This window comes from Megalops cyprinoides, chromosome 9, assembly GCF_013368585.1.
Source record: "Megalops cyprinoides isolate fMegCyp1 chromosome 9, fMegCyp1.pri, whole genome shotgun sequence".
NCBI lineage: Eukaryota > Metazoa > Chordata > Actinopteri > Elopiformes > Megalopidae > Megalops > Megalops cyprinoides.
In genome coordinates this window covers 37,830,673-37,846,863 of record NC_050591.1, presented here as the reverse complement: position 1 = coordinate 37,846,863, position 16,191 = coordinate 37,830,673, and the positions used below count along the sequence as shown (strand labels likewise).

The 16,191-nt window shown below is 45.4% G+C and overlaps 2 protein-coding genes across 2 annotated transcripts; one reads left to right on the top strand and one right to left on the bottom strand.

Moving 5' to 3' along the window:
- Nucleotides 1-6,576: 6,576 nt before the first annotated feature.
- LOC118783849 (predicted GPI-anchored protein 58) lies at nucleotides 6,577-7,799 on the top strand. Its single transcript, XM_036537807.1, has 3 exons — nucleotides 6,577-7,048; nucleotides 7,130-7,536; nucleotides 7,704-7,799. Exons 1-3 carry the CDS (start codon nucleotides 6,961-6,963, stop codon nucleotides 7,797-7,799), a joined length of 591 nt encoding a protein of 196 aa, XP_036393700.1. The 5' UTR covers nucleotides 6,577-6,960.
- Nucleotides 7,800-7,845: 46 nt separating this feature from the next.
- LOC118783848 (sperm surface protein Sp17-like) lies at nucleotides 7,846-11,886 on the bottom strand. The gene is made up of 5 exons (XM_036537806.1): nucleotides 11,733-11,886; nucleotides 10,979-11,049; nucleotides 10,691-10,755; nucleotides 7,899-7,998; nucleotides 7,846-7,857 (listed from the first exon to the last, which is right to left on the bottom strand). Exons 1-5 carry the CDS (start codon nucleotides 11,884-11,886, stop codon nucleotides 7,846-7,848), a joined length of 402 nt encoding a protein of 133 aa, XP_036393699.1.
- Between the last annotated feature and the right edge of the window lie 4,305 nt (nucleotides 11,887-16,191).

Genomic DNA, 16,191 nt, shown 5'->3' with positions numbered 1-16,191 from the left:
CCTCTCGCTGTATCTCTCACATTCACATGCAGCTTCTCTCTTGCTCTCTCTCACTCTCACACATACACATAAGCACTACATAATGATGTCTGTGAGTACAGCCATTAGTCTGTAGGTGTAGTTAGTTAGAAAGCGAAGACATGTCAATGTTCTTCATAAATTATTATCATTCCACGCATGTTTCAGGTGCTTTCTCTCCTCATTCAGGCAGTTTAAAGCACATTAGAGGTCTACATGCAGCCTGCATGCCCTGCTCACTGCTTATGACCTACAGCAACTTTAAAAGTCAAACAAGCCTGGGGAATATCGAACAAGTATCGGTGTTAATGGTATACACCACTAATAAATCCACTATAAATCATTTACACATGCAAAAAGCATTATTTCCCTAGGGCTACCTACTGAGGCGTAGGCCTGGTTCATCCCAAGGGTACCTGGGATTGGGCCGCGGTCGTGCTGGTTTACCTTGGATCCTAACCTGCCTGGTTCAGGCTGGGCCCCATGGCAGGGAACTCAGTTTTACCCTCCATGTCATCAGAGCCAGCCTTAAGCTTGTTTTAATCAGGAAATATCTTCTTTCAAGTCTACAACTATTATAATACACTGTTTCATAGATGGCTTTACATTTAACCATGGCGTGTGATATTATGTGAGTATTTAAACTAAGTGCATGCCATGACTGGAATTCATTCATATACATACACAGAATATGCAGTATATGTACATATATTTTTACCATTACCCTCAAGGTTACATGTGATACTTTGGACCAAACCTCCTAATATGTCAGACCCCCTGGGTGTGTGGCTCACCTTTCTCCCTGTCTCATTAACATTTAAACCATGCTGTGCTGGCCCCCCACACCACCACCCCCCCACCAGAAACACTCCCGGACCCTGAACTCCCACCAACCCCCCCCCCCCACCCAGCAGAAACACCCCCGGACCTCAAACGACTTCAAAGGGTTAACTTCAGAAGTCAGAGCGTTTAATTAACAGATAGAGGCTGTTGTTTGTGATGAGATGATAATGGATCAGTCAGCAATAGGAAGCTCTACACACTGCTGATTCTAACACATTTTCATGTTTACCACATATTGGAGTAAATTCTGACATTAGTTCATCTGAAGATAATACCCCAACCCCTGAAGTACGGATAACTTTTTTTTTTTTTTTTTTTTTGCCATACGTAGCCTAAATTTCAAAGTCTGAGCTGTGAGATATGAATTCATTTACAAAATATTTCCCCACAATGTACAATTCATGCTGATGCTGGAAAAGTGTAGCCAAAACTAATTGGAAGATATTTCTGTGTTCATATTTGCGGGATATATGTCACTGATGTCTTGTGAATTGGTAGATGCATGAATACATGAATAAAATACATGAAGAAGACGACCAAATATGAAAGTAAATGACAAATATTATTTTTTGTCTGTGAGGGTTAATAATGAGAGGGATCCACACTGAACATTTCTAAATCCGCATGCTGTTTAAAAGACATGTGGATCCTCTGGGATGGAGGCGGACTCAAATTCAAAGGCTGTCCACCTCTCAGCATCACTCTTAACGGAGACACAGGCGGCTTCCCATCGATTTTCTATGCTTGGTAGCTGATTTGAAGCATTTGCTGATGCTGCTGGATGTTGACCGGCGCTTCACAGGAGGCTCAGAGCAGAACCAGCACAGTGTGAGAACGTCAGGGAGCTGCACTGATAAGTTCAAATGTCAGCATGACTCCAGAGATCAGCTAATTCACAGACCCAGGGCCAGGGTGTGGAGCATATGTCTGCACCTCAGCCACTGACTGCACTGCAGAATCTGACTCCGGGCTCCACATCAACAATATGGGGACAGATTCCCAAAATTCATAACCATTTAACTCTTCTTCTGTGCTAAAACCACAGGAAAAATATGCTTAAGATGCAGTGTGAAGAGGAATGCAAACCTCACTCTCCCTCTGGGTACTGTCAGTAAGAAAAGGAGGCCACTGCTGTTCAGTCTTAATCATAACCCACAATCACACACATCTCAGTCACCTCCACAATCACACACATCTCAGTCACCTCCACAATCACACACATCTCAGTCATTTCTGCACTCAGATCAGGATGTGTGCAAAAAAAAAATCTCTTTTATAACATCACTGATGTGGTTATCTGATGTGGTTATCATAATCACAACGATGTGGTTACCATAATCATAATTGATGTGGTTATTGTGATCATAACCGATGCAGTTATCATAAGCAAACTTGATGTGGTTAATGTAATCATGCTATGGATGTTGTACCTCCCAGGGTACAACCTTTCAGTGAGATTTAAAAACAGCTCAATCAAACGGCTGATGATGAAGGCGTCCTCACCACAAAATGCCACCCAATGCAAGTGCATAAAGAGAATACAGTATATTTCAGTCTTGTGTATTGTGAGAGACGCACAGCTCCGCTAAAAGAGCGGCTGTATCCGTGTGTGGTGTGGCACTCTCTTGGGGGAGGTGTCATAAACTGATTAGAGAGAGAGCGAGAGCGTGGTCCGTCTCCATCCTTCAGAACGCCCCCGCACTCTGTCGCCACGGTGACACACAGGGACAGGAAGCAGGCAAAGCCATCCGTCTGTGAGGCTGGGTATCGCTGCCCCCCCCCCGCCCTTCACTGTGTGCTGCTTTCATGTCCTCAATAACCATTTATTAAATAAACAGCCAATTACCAACACATCCCTGACAAGCAGTGATATTTGTCAGTAATATTCCAGTGGAACTGGTGCAGCACTGTTGCTGTGGGGTGGGAGAGAGGCTCGGTGGTAGACAGTGGCAGAATGAGTTATATTACCATACTGTTCCCATACTGTTACGTTGATGTTCGTAGGTCAGCAAATGCCCTTCTCTTGGGTGGCTGACATGTCTTACATTTTTATACATAATCCATTTATGTGGAAATCTTTCCGCCGACGCAAATCCGGCTGAACCACCTTGCTCAGAGTGCACAGCCGCGCTGCCCTGTTCCGGATTCAAACCCGCAGCCTCAGGTGACCCAGTTCCCCAACCCGTCCACTGCACCGCCACCATGCTGAGAGTGGGGGTGGTCTTGTGTGGGTGTGCTTTCTGGAACGGTTTGGAACGCTGTGTCAGTAAAAGCATATTCATCCGCTAGTGCAGCACACGCTTCTGTTAGTTTCCCTTCTATCTGCAAGCGCTCTTGTTTGTAAGGGAAGCAGAGCTGAAGGAATGGAAAGAGAACCTGCTCTCAGAAGATAAGTGACCTCCTCTCCACTGACTGATGACTGGAAGTGGTCATACACATCGTTACTCAGAATAGCGACTCCGTCCCCAAACCACCCGTCACGGGCACAAAGTTAGCGGACAGGACAAGAGCTGGAAGAAGCTGACCTAAATATATATATATAAAAAAACCCTTTTGTCCTTTAATATGAAAGATGCTTGCTGCCATAGTCCTCTCTGGGTCCCGGGACAAGTAAGCCAAATGTTTGCCTTATTTCATCTCTGCAGTGCTGTGATTTTTCCTTACGCTGAACCTGACTTTCTGATTGGACCAATTATTAGGATTAGCCAGGCAATCCTAGAATTTTCAGCTGTTAAGGAAGAAGAATACAGACCCCTGACTTATACCTCTAGGGGTTTGTCCTCCAAATGAGTCCTTTAAGAAAACGTTAAAAGATGTGTCAGGATATATGTGATTGAGCCATTTGAACAGTTTAGTTATCAGATGATAACAATCAGTCAGTGTTAATTGATGTAAACACCCAGTGCCCGCAAACGAGAGCAATTCCGTCTGTAAAATCTGTGAAGAATGTGTTAATATGCATGAGTGCACAGCTGATCCCAGTACATTTCATCTAAAAAACATGTTTCTAAGCAAATAATTTCTTCTGTTTTTGTCAAGGACAGCTACATTTCATTACATGACCTTTATATGGATATTCTGTACCCAGAAAACTACATGCTCTCAATTTCTGTTATTGTAGAGTACAGTATCAAACTAACTTCAGGTCCAGATGTATATTGTGGCATCCAAATATAGCTCCCCCCGGAGAGCGTGGAAGCAGGTCATGGCTGCATGTGTTACGCACAGCGTCGGATCTGTACCTGAGCCCTGCCTCTCTGCTGCCGCGTTAAACCAGAGAGGACACTGACCCGCTCCGCCGGAGAGGACACTGACCCGCTCCAACGGAGGAGGAACTGAGAAACTGAGTCTACACTGCCGCAGGGAGCTGCAGCACCGTGGGGGAGTCAGTCTGCTGTCCCGCGTCACTCATATCTGATTTGCATTACAGGTAAAAAAAAAAAAAAAAACCTCCAGCTCTCCAAACCCAGTGTAAATTTTATTCTGATAAAAAAAGCATGAAGACAAAACTGAAGTGAAATCAGAACAGCCACGCAGAGTGTACATCCACCTCTGCAGCTGCGTACAGGGCTCCAACGGTGTCCTATCAGAGTGACACTGGATAAAAGCCTCTGCTATGCAAATAACTTGTAGTTCATGCATCTGGTTAGCAAGGGGAATGCCGTATACAATCTCTGGGCCACAAGACAGAGTAATTTACTCAGATCCCATAGGATTTACTGTGGTGGTGCTGTGGGAAGCCAAGAAACCGGCAGCTTCTCACTGAGCCTGTATGTTCCAACCTCTGCGCTCATTCCTAAATAAGATGAAGAAAAGGAAGCCGCATGTTTCCATGGCAATACTGTAATAAGTCCCCTCCCTCCTCCCTCTCCTCTCCCTGGGTGCAGAGGAAAGGTAAGCACATTCTTAATGGCCTTTTGGTGCTGCTCTCTGTCAGACTGGTTTAATTGGTTACCTGGTGTTGTGCTGAGACTCTCTGTGCGTGAGTGTGAGGGGGTAAATGATGTTGTGAGAAGTTTCTCTCAGAATAGGCTCACTTGCTCTTTCTCAGGGAGAGGTGGAGCTGTGTTTTCTCAGAAGAGGCTGACAATGGTACGCCTAACTACATTATCATAAAACACGTGGGAGTTGGCAAATGATTATAGATATGCAACAAATATAGACGCACAGTTTTCCCCCCTGTTGTACATGTATCAGGACACCAAGAGAGCAAGAAAGAGTAAATATAGCAATACTGTAAAGATCCAGGTCACACCAGTCTCTCTCTGTCTCTTCCTTCCTCTCTGACTCTTTCTCATAGACCCGCATACACATGCACACATGCACACGCATGTACACGCACACATGCACATGCATGCACCCGGGAAAATCAGAGCGTTCTCTGTCTGTCTCCCTCGTTAATGAGGATGAGCTGCAGGCCAAGTTCATGGGCACAGCTGGACCAGGGACAACGTGGATCTAAAGCATTACTTCTCCCAAAATAACCACGCCCTGGACAGGAAGCACACACTCCATCCCTGAGCACCTCCAGAACCAAAGACAAGGTGAACGTCTCCTCCCCTTCCTGGTCTAACCCACTTTCCGCCTGCAGCCCGTGAATGAACGTTCACAGTCATCGGGATGTTGAGTCTGTCGAGCAAGGGCTTAAAAACGCCGCTGCCTAAATCAGCCTTGCTTTATATGTGGCTGGTTCGGGGGTTGTGTTCCTGAATGACGTTGGAAATTGGTGTATTTCAGGCATCTAGAAGCCATGCTATTTTTGGGTACATCTTCAATCACCATGCTCTAGAGACCAGGGGAGAGGTACGAAGGCCTGCCGTCGATCGGCAAAGTCCTTGAAAGTTACATTTTTCTGGAGCAGTGAGACACTTCCCCATGAAGAAGGGTGTGCAAACCAAAGTTGCTTCATTGTTCACTCTGTGTATTTTTAGGTCAACGAGCGATTTCTGTTCCTGTTTCTTAGAAAGTGAACTGCAACAAAGTGTCATCCATATGTATGCAGCCCTTTCTAATTTATCTGCAAGAGGTACACATCTTTTCTAATCTGAATCCCCTCTTAATTTGGAAAATCAGTTCCAAAAAGATAAAATTGCAGTTTCAGTGTTCCAAATAAGCTTGCAAGTAAGCAAGCTTAAATTGCATATTATTTTTATATTTAGAGTGAATGAAGAATGACTGATGCTTTAATCATTTGGAGCAGTAATCTGGTATCGTGGCAATAGTGTTTGCATTTTAAGACAATTCTCTTAATGTTGTGTAAAATCAAGAATTCGCTTTACCTTGACATCAGTCTCGCCTTCTGCAGTGATGACATCCTTTGTCTCTTCCTGTTCCGTTCTCTCCTGCTCTTCATTGTCTTTCGTGTGTTCTGGATCTTGTGGAAGGGCCTGTGTTTCCTGCTCCTCTTTGTCAGTGACCCCAGATGATGCTCCAGCTGTCTGCTCCTCTGTCTCTGTCTCTGTGTCCTTGGCTGCATGGTTTTTCTCTTCCATGGTTTCGTCCTGAAGATCTCCCACAGGGGTTTGCTCTTCCTTATGCTCTGATTCTGTGTCTTCAACCACAGCATCTTTTTTCATCTCCTCTTCGACCTCATCATCATTGCCACCATCATCACCATCATCCTCATCACCTTCCTCATCTGACTTCTGCTTCATTTCAGTAGAATCCCTCTTAAGTGTGTTTTCATTGGCATCCTCATCCTCTGCGATGGCTGTCTTTTCTTTTGCTTCTTCAGACAAGGGCTGAGGGTCAATGCTTTCTGGTATGTTATGATCTTCAATAAGATACTGTGGGTCAATGATTTCTGGTGCGTTATGGCTGACACTTTCTGGTACATTATGATCTTCAGTAAGGGACTGGGGGTCGACACTTCCTGGTGCGTTGTGATCTGCAGTGTAGGCCTGAGGGTTGATGCTTCCTGGTGCGTTGTGATCTGCAGTGTAGGCCTGAGGGTTGATGCTTCCTGGTGCGTTGTGATCTTCAGTGTAGGCCTGAGGGTTGATGCTATCTGGTGCTTGATCTTCTGCAGCTCTGGTGTCTTCAGCAGGACCTAAACCTGTCTCTAAGGGTGTGTCCTCTTTGGCTTCCACTTCTGTGTCCATGTGCAAAATGTCCTCTTCTCCCGCTGGAAGCTCAGTTTGGGATTTGTCCTCAGCTGAACCTGCATCCTGCAGGTGCTCTTCTCCAGGTGAGATATCAGAGCTCTCTGCTGCCTGCTGTACAGTAGCATCCTGCCCTCCATCCTCACCCAGAGCCTCCACCGTTTCAGGGCCATCCTCCTGGGCATCATCTGCAGCAGCCTCCTCCGAGACGGTGTCCCCTGCTACGGCAGCCTCCTCCGAGACGGTGTCCCCTGCTACGGCAGCCTCCTCCGAGACGGTGTCCCCTGCTACAGCAGCCTCCTCCGAGACGGTGTCCCCTGCTACGGCAGCCTCCTCCGAGACGGTGTCCCCTGCTACGGCAGCCTCCTCCGAGACGGTGTCCCCTGCTACAGCAGCCTCCTCCGAGACGGTGTCCCCTGCTACAGCAGCCTCCTCCGAGACGGTGTCCCCTGCTACGGCAGCCTCCTCCGAGACGGTGTCCCCTGCTACGGCAGCCTCCTCCGAGACGGTGTCCCCTGCTACAGCAGCCTCCTCCGAGACGGTGTCCCCTGCTACGGCAGCCTCCTCCGAGACGGTGTCCCCTGCTACACTCGCAGCAACTGGGTCCCCTGGTTTTTCTACTTCTGGAGTGTTTATGGAACCTGTTCCAAAGTCCAACAGGAGGCTTTCGGGAGACCCCAGCATGGAGTTGTGTGACTCCCCGGGGGCGCCCCCCTCTGGCTGGGGCATGGGGCTCTGCAGGGCGGCGCTGAGATCCATCTCCCCTGTGGCCCCGGCCCCCTCTGCAGACAGCAGCTCCTCAGCGCACACGTCCACGTTTGCAATCCCTCCATATGAACCGCTGGTCGACGGTACGGGTTCGAGCTCTGCGCTGCAGATGTCTTTATCTGCCTGGCTGCCAGACCCATCTCCACCCCAGTTCTCAATGCCCGGCACGTCCGCGAAAACATCGAAGTTTGCTGTGGCGACGGTTTTGATGTGCACTGGCCGGATAATTTCACTCTCAATAATCCCTAGGGGCTCAGGTGTGCTGCTCCTAAAGGAGATGGGATATACGAGCAGGTTAACTTCCCCTGTGTGCAGACCATGTGTCAATACATGCCATGAAGTTTAATGTTGTCTGCGTCTTGAATTCAAAAGCAACATGCACTACGGCTATTGTGTCTACCCCTCCAAGTGACCGCGCTGTAGTGGAACACCTGAAGCCACCAGGCCCTCTTTGTTTGAGCAGCTGCTCAGGGCATGCCAGAGTGCTGCTTTAACCACGATGAGTCTCTCTGCCTGCTTGTGCAGGGCACCCTGTGCTGCTGCTCTCTACCCCTCAGTCTTTACATCTCAGGACAGAATGTGGCAGAGACTGAACAATTGGCTTGGCAAACTCGTCCGGGCAAGACGTCTGTTTAGACATCACGAAGCAGAAAGCAATCTGTGCCTGCATTGTGCCCCCACACACCGCCAGCCAAATAAGACAGGGCTCAGTAAAAACACATGGGCAGCCTACACGCGCAAGCCCACTGCCAGGCGGTGCCAGAGGCGGGGTCCTGCATTAGGAACTGACAGACTGAAGCTCTCTTTTTCATTAATCTGGATTTTTATATAGCATGAGCACGCAATGGTTATAGTGTAGAAGAGGGAATTCAAGTGACCTAGATAGATTCCCACCATAAACAATGACCCTGGATCAGTTTGATCCTTTTTATGTCATGGTAGGGGGTTTGCATTAGTGCTGGATGAGCTGATCTTGGATCAGCTGTTGGCTGTGAATTTGGATTTTAAGCAACCCAAGGCCCCTCTGGCAGTGGCAGTGAGAGCTATGTGGTTAGGAAAGGCATTTTTTATGAGTAGGCATATGTGTGCATAGCTAAGAAAATGTAGGTTACCATGCACTGCAGTAAGTTAAGTACTGCATGCTATTTATTTAACGTTCATTTATCTAGGCCGGTTAACAGAACTCAATGCTCCCTCATAGTGAGGACCAGGGAAAGCAGGTTAGTGGGGAATGGAAGGGAGTGTTTAGGCTATCAGCTGTAGAAGGGGTGATTATGTGCTGTACTTTTTTTTAAGTACCATGGGATCTTTAAGGACTACAGCGAGTCTCATCCTAAGATTTTATCCAAAAGACAGCACTCTACTCTGCACTGTGGTATCGGATTGGGAAGACTGCCCTCTCCTGGCTCAGCAACACCACTCACTTCCTGCTCCCAATTACCTGGTTTTCCCAGGAGGCCTCCCGTCAGAGTGCTAGCCCACCCCATCTCAGATTAGCTTTAGCTGTTCAGCATGAGAATACCACAGGGCTGGTTATCTGCTGGTATAATCACAGTGAGCTTCTCTTCATCTGAGCAGAGATGTTAATTTACATTCAAAGAGCGGAAAGCTCCGGAGGGACACAGGGACAGACAGCAGTGAGTCAGAGCTGCTCGCGGATCTCCATAGGGGCCTGAGAGGATCCTGCCAGAATGCCTGGCGTGTGACCGTACCTCCCTGAGAAGACAGGGCTGCAGCGCCTCTCCCTCGGGCCAGCTCAGCCAATCACGCGCTTGACCTCCCCGCTCCGCCAAACCCCTCTCAATCACAGCGATGCCTTCATCTCACTGCTGCACAAGCCAACTGCACTCAACTTCAAGTGGCTGACGAGCTATTTGCCCTTACCAGCGCAGGACTTTGTGATGTGTCCTCCACGGGGAACACTGATGGGGCTTATATATAGACTTATCACTCGCTGCTCAGGGGCCCGCAGCCTCGTCTTTCTGGAGCACTTGTGGGACACAGTGACAGGGGTCTCATGCATGAGGCACTAATTTAATTACCCACCTACAGTTAACTCATAAAAATCAGAAACTCTTTTCAAATAAGGAGAACCTTTTGAAAGCAGATACTGGTACTTCATTCATAACCATTAGCATAAATGGTAAATAAATGCTGTGCCTTTTTAAATTGAAGAGGAGAAGAGTGAGTTTAAGAGGCTAATAATGTAAGTATAAGCAGCTTGGAGAGTAGCTGAAGGCTTTGTGTCTCCTATTTAAAATGATTAATTCACTTTTTAAATATTGTAACAAAAAAAAAATACAGTCCTAGCTGAAGCTATACATAAAAAAATGTATGTTTTTTGATCTCTTTCTCTGTAAGTCACTCTGAACTTCATCTGCTAAATGACAAATACAAAAAGTTTTTTACTAAGGTCTTTTTCAGCATTTATTATGATAGGCATATGTGTGCATTGCTGTAAAAATATATATCTCATTGGCTGTAGTACTAGATGTATTATTTGGACTTTTATTTAGACTATTATTTATACTTCTCATACTAAAATACAATTTCCAAAAAGCCAGATTAAGCATATGCGAATGCATCAATATCCCCTTCTACAGTACATGCTGTGATGGTGGACATTTAATGTGGAGCTAAAGCCACCTGGTGGTCCTCTAGTGTTACTGCAATTTCTGAAGTCGTGAACAGTACAGTGAGGCGAAGACTTTATTATATCAGCACATGATATTAATTCACAAGCTGTCAAGGACGGCAACCTTTGAGCTACCATGACAACAGTCTTGCATCAAAGTATGAGATGATGAGTCAATAAATAAAAGGCTTCATCTTCCAAAATGTCCATCTTTATTAATGCACTGTCTTCCTCTCTACTCTCTGCTTCCCTCTGAGGGTACTGGTCTGGAGCTGTCTGGTCCTGGCTGACTCCCGTGCTAATCGTGTAGGAAAGAGACACTCACTCATTCAGCGGCTCCGCGGGTGCTGGTTCCTGCTCTGCACCGGCGCTGGCGTCTTTCTCTATTTCCTGCTTTACGCAACAATAAGATGAGTGACAGTAACTCTGCATGCGAGATATTAAAGGTGTCATTACACAGCAGGCATTCACGGGTACATTTACTCCTACTGTCCCCATTCCCCTGTCCCCAGCAGAGTGGCCCAGGACTCATGATCTTGACAAAATCTGACATTAAATGCACAAACAGTGATTGAAATTTACCTAAACGGCACGAGTGGTAGTTAGAATGTACCTGAAATGCGTGATTGTTGTAGAATCTGTCCTCCAGTTTAGCCCCCCACTCTGCAGGATCCGTGCCGCTCTCTGCAGGTAAAAGCACTTCAGAGCAGACCCAGAACCTCCACTCACACTCATCCACTGCAGATCACACAGCTGCAGCGTGTTATCCTCTCCTGGGGGATTTCCGTCAGCGCTGACATTCGCAGCCGGGGCACTCCTTCATTGTTATTATCTTTTAATCTTCTGCAGTATAACAACCTCTCTGCCAACATTATCGTATCTGGAAGTGTGCCATTCTCTGGAAATGTGCGGTGTACATGTAAGGTAAATATAGGCGCCGTTTGTCATCAGGTGAGGAATTCATTATTCATTTGGTGCTCTGGACTGCAATGGTTGCAGGTGTTTGTTTTCTGGTAATAGATTGCATTGCCTTTTAGTGTCCATGCACGGGACCTCAGAATGCAAAGACCTAACTTTGCTTGATATTTGTGCGTCTGGCAAATGATGTGAGCAAAGATCCAGCAGTTTTATCTGTGGAAGTTCTTTGTGGGTTTGAATGACTAGGAGTCCTTACATTTATGTTATGATTGTACCATGTTTTATATTATGATCAGATGTATAATGTCCTGTATGGTACTATGTCACTTGTTTGTCAATGATTAATTATTAGGTTTTTTTAATCTGTGTTTATATTCGTAAGCATGAAAATGCCATGTCTCCCTAGATGAAGAGTTGCAGGATAGCTGTGATGGGAATGACTTCAGTACCTTCTCTTTCTTTCAGCAAGGCGTTGAAGTACAGAGCTGCAAACGCGGGGATGTCGTCGGGCTGATTCCTCAGGACCTCCCTGGCCAGTCCCTCCAGAATGTTCCCAAACCCGCGGGGAATGCGCAGGTTTGTGTTGGAGAAAGGAATCGACATCTCACCGGTTACAGTGCAAAGCACCACAGCTGCTGCGACCCTGATATCTGGAAGGACAGGCTGCAGCATACAGTGAGTGTTTCAAAGCGCATGTTGTGGACATATAAACATCTGAAAACTTGCTACCCTCACTTATTTTGAGACGGAGATTTTTTTCCCGAAATAACCAACACGTTTTCATTACCGTTCGATTGCATTCGGCGATTTCTCACATACGGTCTGTGATATCTGATATGTTCAGGCTGTCTCAGCAGGTCTGGGAATTCATGTAACTATTTGTTGTAAGTGGGTAACTAGTCTCTGGTTGACTTATAAAAACAATATCAACACTGATTTGGAAATTGTATGTTTAACGAAGCAGTTATCATGATTATTTTACAGTTTTGTAAAGACGTTTACCTTTATTTGTATGATTCGGCTACTAGCTATCTTAGACAAAACAAATTCTGTATTAAAAACAACTGAGTGAAAGAATGAACTAATTAGATAGTTAAGACCCTAGCAAGGCTTTGGTGAAACTAACACAAAACCCAAATAAACCAAAGGGCAATTTACCTGGCAAGCAAAAAATGCTGTCTAGTTGGCCGGCTAGGAAGTAAGCGAGTCTCTACAGTATTTTGCATTGATAATGCCACTAACATATAGCTACGTCTCAGAAATGTCACAAAACTTAAAACTTATTCTTAAAATTGGCATTATTTACTCCCTTTCCATTTAATGAATTAGATGTTTGAGAGATAGTTACAATGTGTCATTGCAAACGTCTTACCGTTTGATCAGTGACAGCCCAGAGCAGCAGGTAGCCTTTCCGAGCTGAAGTGTTGTCATTAGTTGCTAGGCAACTGAGAACACCGAACTCGGCCTACGGAAGCTCACAAGGGTTAAAAAAAATATGTCGGTTCAAATCTATGATGAAATGCATTCTCCAATTTATTCTGATGCAGCGGCACTTTTCACGGATATTTTAAGAGTAACTACGTATTATTAACCTATCTGTTCTTTGCCTGCATACCACCCTCTTGGTCTCTCCTCTTTATTTCTCTGCCAATAACACTGTATCCCTTCTTGACAAATGTTAAATCAAATGCGATCTCCATTCGCTGCCTGCGTTCAACACGTTTCCTGCGTGACCTCTTCCTTCGAGTCTTTTAAATCTTTTCCGTTCTTTCTCCCGTATTCATAATCCCGTATCCACATCTGAAAACAGTTATAAAAGGTAATTTTCTCGTGAACTCTCTGAATTCTGTATTTCTGAGACATTGCGTGTGGGGAACATTCTGCTTTTTCACGTGGACGCCAACTGCTATAGACACAGACTTTCATTGTAGTATACAAACTGTTTTCCAAAGTTAGCTTGAAAGTGTCAGGTACACTACACAATATTTTATCTGAATGTGATATTTGTGCCTGTCAAGTGTAACATGAGCTGATGACATTTTAACCCATTTACAAAGCAACCCCCTTTCCAAACACCCCAGGGCGTGCGCACACACACACACACACACACACTCACTAAACAGACAGACACATATGCACAAAATAAAATCACTTGACAATGACTGACAGTCAAATTAATACAGCTTTATTACAATTACTTCAAAGAAACATTGGAAATATTAGACAAACAGCAGTTCACACTTAATATCTCTCACTTAATGTCTCACTTTAGCAGTCTTAAACTTTTTAAAATGAATTTTAAAACCCCTTTACATTTGAATAGAATGCTGTATTACCTTCCAAATATTTTCAGATGTAGGGAAGGCAGTGTGTACAGACAAACAGTAGAGGGCAGTATTGAGCACATGCGCCCTCCTCTCCGTCAGCTGTTTGGCTCAGAGGGGTAGTGGATGATGGCATACTCAGAGCTGGTACTCATCTTCCTGTTCACTTCCCGTTGGTGGACATGCAGCCTATCAGCTGAGCGGGACGCTTGTAGCAGGCCACTCGACCCCGCCTCCTCCTTCCACCTCTGACGGAAGGCACAGAGAGTTCAGAGGTCAGCTGTAAATAATGTCTTCCTGATGTTGTTTCAGTGTCATCTATCTGGACACTATCTTCAGGATTATGAAAAGGAAATCGCTAAGCACTCACAACATATAATTAATGGCTTCCTATGGGTTATAACAGCAATGCAACCCGGTAAAAGGGCAGTGTAGCGTGGTGGTAAGGTGAAGGACTCATAACCAAAAGATTGCCGGTTCAGTTCCCATGGGGCACTGTTGTTGTACCCTTGAGCAAGGTACTTAACCCAGACTTGCCTCAGTAAATATCCAGCTGTATACATAGGTCACAATTTTTTACATGTTACCCATGTAAGTCACTGTGGATAAGAGTGTCTACTAAATGCCAACAGTGTAATGTAATAATGTAGTTGGGGATTTGATTGCATGACTGCATTCACACAGCTGTTTCCCTGTCTGTGATCCCTGACTTACTGGTTAAGGATTTGCCTCTATGGGAAGTGCAGTCTCTTACCTGTCTGTGATCCCTGGAAGCTGATTGGTCTGTGATGCGTGTGACCTCTGGTGTGCTGGATCCTCTCACAGAGATCATGATGTCAGCATATGGGACTTCATGGTCACTCTGGCTGTCTGGTAGGCACGACAGCCAGGACAAAAATGTCAGACAGGACCAACAGAACTGGCTCTGATTTTCATTCAGATTACTGTCTCAGGTGCTAGTGTTCTTTTTCCTGCAGAGATTACTGTCACAGGTCTCTTACCTGCAGAGATTACTGTCACAGGTCTCTTACCTGCAGAGATTACTGTTACAGCTCTCTTACCTGCAGAGATTACTGTCACAGGTCTCTTACCTGCAGAACAGCTCTCTTACCTGCAGAGATTACTGTCACAGGTCTCGTACCTGCAGAGATTACTGTTACTGCCACGTGGTCCCCTTTCATTGTGCTGTCACCTGTAATGGCAAGTATCACCGTGTTCTTATTGCATCAGCGTCCAGTCCCTCGGCATTATGGGAATTACAGTAGACAGTTTACCTGCTGTTGTGGGTTCCTCTGTTCTCACTTCATGCTCTGATGTCACACTGTTAATGGACCAATGTAAATGTCACATTTCATAAATTCCCCATAATATTAGAAAAGAACATTTCTTAATTATTCCAATTTAACATTCAAATTCTTAAATCAAATCTTTGGTAATGAAACTGCAGACCTATGACAACATTTTAAAGGTAGATATGTCATGTTCACAGCAGAATAACACTACTTCACTGATTCAGGCAGGGCACCAAAACATTTGAACTTTGAGGCTAATGTTGTTTAAAACACTTGAATATGGATCTTTTGTGTCTTTATTATTAATAAAAACAAAGAATTTTCATGTAAGGTGTGCATGACATTAGGTTAGAGGAGTGCAGGAAGTGAAGTGTCTCTCTCTGCCGACAGTAATGCTGAAGGAAGCTGGCTGCGTTTCATTGGCTCACACAGCAGCATAAAGCCTTACCTTTTACAGATGCGGACAGGTAACTGTGCTGTAATGCACGCAACATGAAAATATTAAAAATACATTCAATTTAGTTTAAATTAAAATAACTAACTTAAGAACAGAAAATCAATGAATCCAGAGTTTGATTGAGAAGTGCTGCATTAAAAGCTCAGAGCTGGCTTCCTCTGTGTAATTAACAGTGAAATATCTAGTGTGCAGCTAAAAAAATGAAAATGGACATGCTATGCATCTTCCACAGTTTGTAAGATCACTGATTGGCTGTCAGTGCACCTGGAACTCACCTTTGTTCTTCTTCCTGCTGCTGAGACTGAAATACAGAGCCATTGCAGCCAACACAGTCGCTACAATCACTGTGGTTGCAGCTAACACCTTCAGCCAGCTGAACTCTCCTGTGGAGAAACAGCATTGCGGAATATATGCATTACAAACAAGTATTAACCCAATCACATCAATCAAACGCTAATACATGTCTAAATCAATGTATGTTTCTGTGGATAGGAGGGGGAAACTCACCGGACTTCTCCACCTGCACTGTGATGATGACATCGCTGGTCTGATACGGTGTAGATGCCTGACACCTGTAGCTCCCCGCATCTTCCTCTTTGATCTTGTGCCATGTCAGTGTTGCTGCAGTGTCTGCATTCTGCCAGGAGGTGGTGACATTTCCCCTCACCCACTGTCCTGTGGTGGGGGGGTTGCTGTCAGCCAGGCAGTGAAGCCTCAGCAAAGCTCCCACCCTGACCCTTACAGTGTGAGGGGGCTGCAGGTCCTGAGCTTTACCTTCAGGGTTTTCACTGTAGGAGACCCTCAGGGAGAGATCTGGAACAGAGACAGGTGCAAA

Bases quoted from the DNA above. Each gene is read 5' to 3' on its own strand.
- LOC118783849 (XM_036537807.1), top strand. From the start codon at position 6,961: ATGTGCAAAATGTCCTCTTCTCCCGCTGGAAGCTCAGTTTGGGATTTG. The intron at 7,049-7,129 runs GTGAGATATCAG...CCACCGTTTCAG, and splicing joins CTGCAGGTGCTCTTCTCCAG to GGCCATCCTCCTGGGCATCA. The intron at 7,537-7,703 runs GTGTCCCCTGCT...GGGGCTCTGCAG, and splicing joins CGGCAGCCTCCTCCGAGACG to GGCGGCGCTGAGATCCATCT.
- LOC118783848 (XM_036537806.1), bottom strand. From the start codon at position 11,886: ATGTCGATTCCTTTCTCCAACACAAACCTGCGCATTCCCCGCGGGTTT. The intron at 11,050-11,732 runs GTACTGAAGTCA...TTTTACCTGCAG, and splicing joins CTTGCTGAAAGAAAGAGAAG to AGAGCGGCACGGATCCTGCA. The intron at 10,756-10,978 runs GTACATTCTAAC...TGCGTAAAGCAG, and splicing joins ACAACAATCACGCATTTCAG to GAAATAGAGAAAGACGCCAG.